Genomic DNA, 3,781 nt, shown 5'->3' with positions numbered 1-3,781 from the left:
AGGGCCTGCGGGGGGAGGTGCCTCGCCGCCGCGGCCCCCCGACGCCGGTTGCTGCCAAGGTCCTGAGCAGCCCCCGCAGCCGCTCTATCCCCCGCCCTCGTCTCCCACTTCCGAAGGTGTCCCCACCGAGGCCGGTGGGGACGCTGTCCGAGCGGGGGGCACCGCCCCCTCGTCTGCCCAGCAGCAGCATGAATGCGGCGACGCGGACAGTCAGGAGCCCCCCGAAAACCCCTGCGACTGCCACAGGGAGCCGCCTCCCGAAACCCCAGACATCAACCAGCTGCCGCCGTCCATCCTGCTCAAGGTGGGTCTGGGCGAGAGGCGCAGGGATGCTTGCTTTCCCCCGACGCTGGCCCCCGCCTCCGAGGTTTGCTCTCTCCTCCCCCTGAGCGCGGAGGAGGGGGGTTCTCTGACAGCCGGGGGACGTCCGAAGGAGAGACTAGGAGCCAGTGGGGCCTGTGCGTATGGCCTGTTTTTTGACGTAGAAAAAGTTGGAGTCTACTGAATGTCTTTTGATAGCTTGGGTTTCTGTTACCCAGAAATCAGAGTTCATTTACTATATTGATTCCCAACTCAGTGGTTTAGAAACTATTCGTAGGTTTTCTGTGAAATGTTTTTTATCAATTGAGCAATTTATACTTAGTGAGTAAAGGCTTTGCATATTAGTATTTGAAAGTCTTAAAACAGTACTTTCAGGTTTGATAGCTGCTAACTAATGTCAATAGAAGTTAACTTTTAATGAGCATTTACGGTGATGATCAGGCACTGAGCCAGAGCTTTGTAAACATATCTCATTTATTTCTCCAAGTAACGCTTCGAGATGAATATTGTTAATGTCTTTGTTTTATACAAGAAGAAACTGATTTTTCGGTGTTGTGAGCCGTGGCTTACAGTAGTGAGTTAGGCAGAAGTAGTCTTTGCTCCTGTGGCGTTAACAGTCTAGTGGGGCTTTAAAAGGTTGAATGACTTGCGCAAGGTCACACACTTAAAGGGCAGATCTGGGTCTTGAACTAGGGAATTTAGGCTGGCCTGACTTAAAAACCTTTCTGTTTATGCTATGCTGTATTGTCATTCTACATATTAACCTTTACATAAAAGCATACAGATTACCAGAAGGTAAGGATAGATGTATTTTTTTGTTAGGGTTGGGGGGGGGACGGTGAGTGGAGAAGAGATGTGTGTCCTGTGGGGACTTTGAACCACTTTCAACAAGTAAGTAAATTTTGCAGTTTTGTCAATTCTAGTGACAAATTTTAGTTACGTGATAGATTTTGTTTTAAGTTGTTATTAATATAAGTTCTTTTTCCCCTCATTTTCTCCCTCCTCTACCTCTTACTTTATGGAGCTTAATAAATATAAATCTTAAGACTGGCCATAAATGACCTTGGTAAGAATTTGAACTACTTTCATTATTAGTGAAGTAACTGTCATCAATTACAATTGTTAGTGCCACCAATATACGAAGGTACTTCAAAAAGTTTTTGGAAAAATAGAATGAAAAGATAATATGAATCTTTCCATGAACTTTTTGAGGCACCCTTGTACTTTCTTAGATTTTTTGCATATTTGTAATCCTGTGTATTTGGATCTGTTTTACTGTCATGTTGATGTTTTGTGAATAATACAGCAAAACAGTGGGATTACTATCTTTTTATTTGGCAAGGAAGACTGTTTAAAAACAAACCAAAACAAAAACTATGTACTTTCTACTTCCTACCTAAATCATTGTTTCATGAAGTAAAGATTCAACATTTTAATACCAAAAAACAAAACAAAACAAAAAACAAAAAAAAAGCAAAAAAAGGAAGAAAGACTTTTCCTATAATATAGAGAAACAACCATATAGAATAAAATTATTTTATCTACTACATTTTTCTTTTTCACATTTTTGTTGTGGATTGTTGAAAACTTGGTCTGAGGGACATCTTTTTGGAATTACCTATATGGACTTGCCCTGTTGTGTTGAAGTATTTGGACATGTTATGTAGATTTCCATTCTTTGTATTAGAAAAGTTCTAAAGATTCTCTGAGTCTCATGATCGCAATGGTATTCAGCATGAAGTGAATTGGACTGTCTGGGATGAATTGAAATAGAGATTTTTCAGTGTCTGCCAACCTAAGTAGAACTTTTGGGGACAGCGGCTCTGTGAATACATATCTTGTTCATTGCTCTGTCTCCTCCCATAAGGGTAGTTCCTGGCATATAGTAGCGCTCAGTAAATATTTATGAACAAATGAGTGATCAGGTGTTTAAAGTCTGGGCTGAGACTCAGGGTGAATATGCAGCACCACTAGGAGAAGTTTCTAAGGAATGTTCATATCTTGCCTTGAGTTACTGTTGTTTGAACCACAGTACAGCCATATGATGATGAAAGGGGTCTAGTAAGGACTGGAGGTGTTTGGCTTGGAGAAGAGAAAACTTATGGAGCTATGACTCCCACCCCAGTATTAGAAGGGTAGCTGCATAGATAGGCACAAATCCGTCACCCCATCCACCATTGGAAATCATTCTTAGAAAGTATGCCTTGCTCCCCTGATAATGAATCAATAGCCTTTATAATTGTTACTTCTTCGTCTTTTGTACTAGTAAGTCACTGTAGTTGTCGAAAAGGGGCAGGGGGAGAGTTTTGGAGAGAAATGTGAGGAAACAGGATTTAAAGCATGTTTTGGAGGAAAGCTACCATACTTGCCAAGTTGTTTCCAGGTATGGCAAAAGAGAAAAACTAAACTATGCTTCACAGGCCAATTTTGGTTCCATATCAACAAGGCTATTTCTCTTTTATTTTAGTTTTATTTAATTAATAAAAAAATTTTTTTGGTGGCTGTCCGGTACAGGTATCCAAACCCTTGTCCTTGGTGTTGTAAGGCTGTGCTCTAACCAACTGAGAAACTGGCCAGCCACCTATTTTGCTTTTTTATAAGTAATAAATATTATTTGCTTTAAAACATTCAAATAATGAAGTAAAGCCAAAATTTGCCTTGTTTCACCCCCATCCTCTCATCTAGTTTCCTCTCCAGACATAACTAACCACTATTACCAGTTTAGATTGGTTTTCTAGACCTGCCCTGTTGAATACATTAGCCACTAGCCACATGTATTTATACTTAAAGTAATTACAATTAAATACAATTTAAAATTGAGTTTCTTGCCATCATAGCCACATTTAAGAAGTCTGTACTCAGAAATCTATACGTCTATAGTGGCTACCACACTGGACTGTGCAGACCTAGAACATTTTCATCATTGCAGAGTGCTATGTAAATCTTCATAACTTTTTTCATAAATAGCATCAAAATGTATATGTTCTACAATTTTTTGTTAATGTTTGAAGGTCTTTCTGTGTTAGTGAGTGTGCAAGTTTCCTTCATTCTTTTTAACTGCTGGTAAGTAATATGCCATGTTGTATTTCTCTATTAATGGATATTTCCAATTTTTTTTCCTACCACAAACAGTGCTCATAGATCTTTTCAATGCACATGTGGTCATATTTTTCTAAGGTAGATTTCAAGTCCCTTATAACAATTATTTATAAAATTTATAACAATTTCTAGAAGTAGAAAGAGTTCTTTTTGAAATAGTGAGCTGTCGGGCCTCCCTGAGCCAGAGGCTGACAAAACCGAGCGGGAAGAGACCCCGGTCCAGCCGGGGGTCCCTTGTGGGGCTGAGCGGGATGATGAGTGTCGCTGGCACGGCCCTTTCCCCCCAGGACCTTCCTCCCCGGGGGCCGAGAAAGAACACCACCGAGCCAGGAGAGTGGTCAAAGCCGGAACTCCGTTTATT

The 3,781-nt window shown here is 40.9% G+C and overlaps 1 protein-coding gene across 1 annotated transcript in view; it reads left to right on the top strand.

Moving 5' to 3' along the window:
- LOC103598987 (F-box/LRR-repeat protein 17) overlaps positions 1-3,781 on the top strand; it is a gene marked incomplete at its 3' end in the record, with an annotated part of 183,506 nt that overhangs the window by 1,699 nt on the left and 178,026 nt on the right. Inside the window, exon 2 of the mRNA XM_008583063.1 lies at positions 3-304. Within this exon, the coding sequence (XP_008581285.1) occupies positions 3-304 (302 nt within the window). The remainder of the gene's footprint in view (positions 1-2; positions 305-3,781) is intronic.

This window comes from Galeopterus variegatus, unplaced genomic scaffold (genome assembly GCF_000696425.1).
Source record: "Galeopterus variegatus unplaced genomic scaffold, G_variegatus-3.0.2 Scaffold2819, whole genome shotgun sequence".
In the NCBI taxonomy this organism is placed as follows: domain Eukaryota; kingdom Metazoa; phylum Chordata; class Mammalia; order Dermoptera; family Cynocephalidae; genus Galeopterus; species Galeopterus variegatus.
This window is presented reverse-complemented; position numbering and strand designations above follow the sequence as displayed.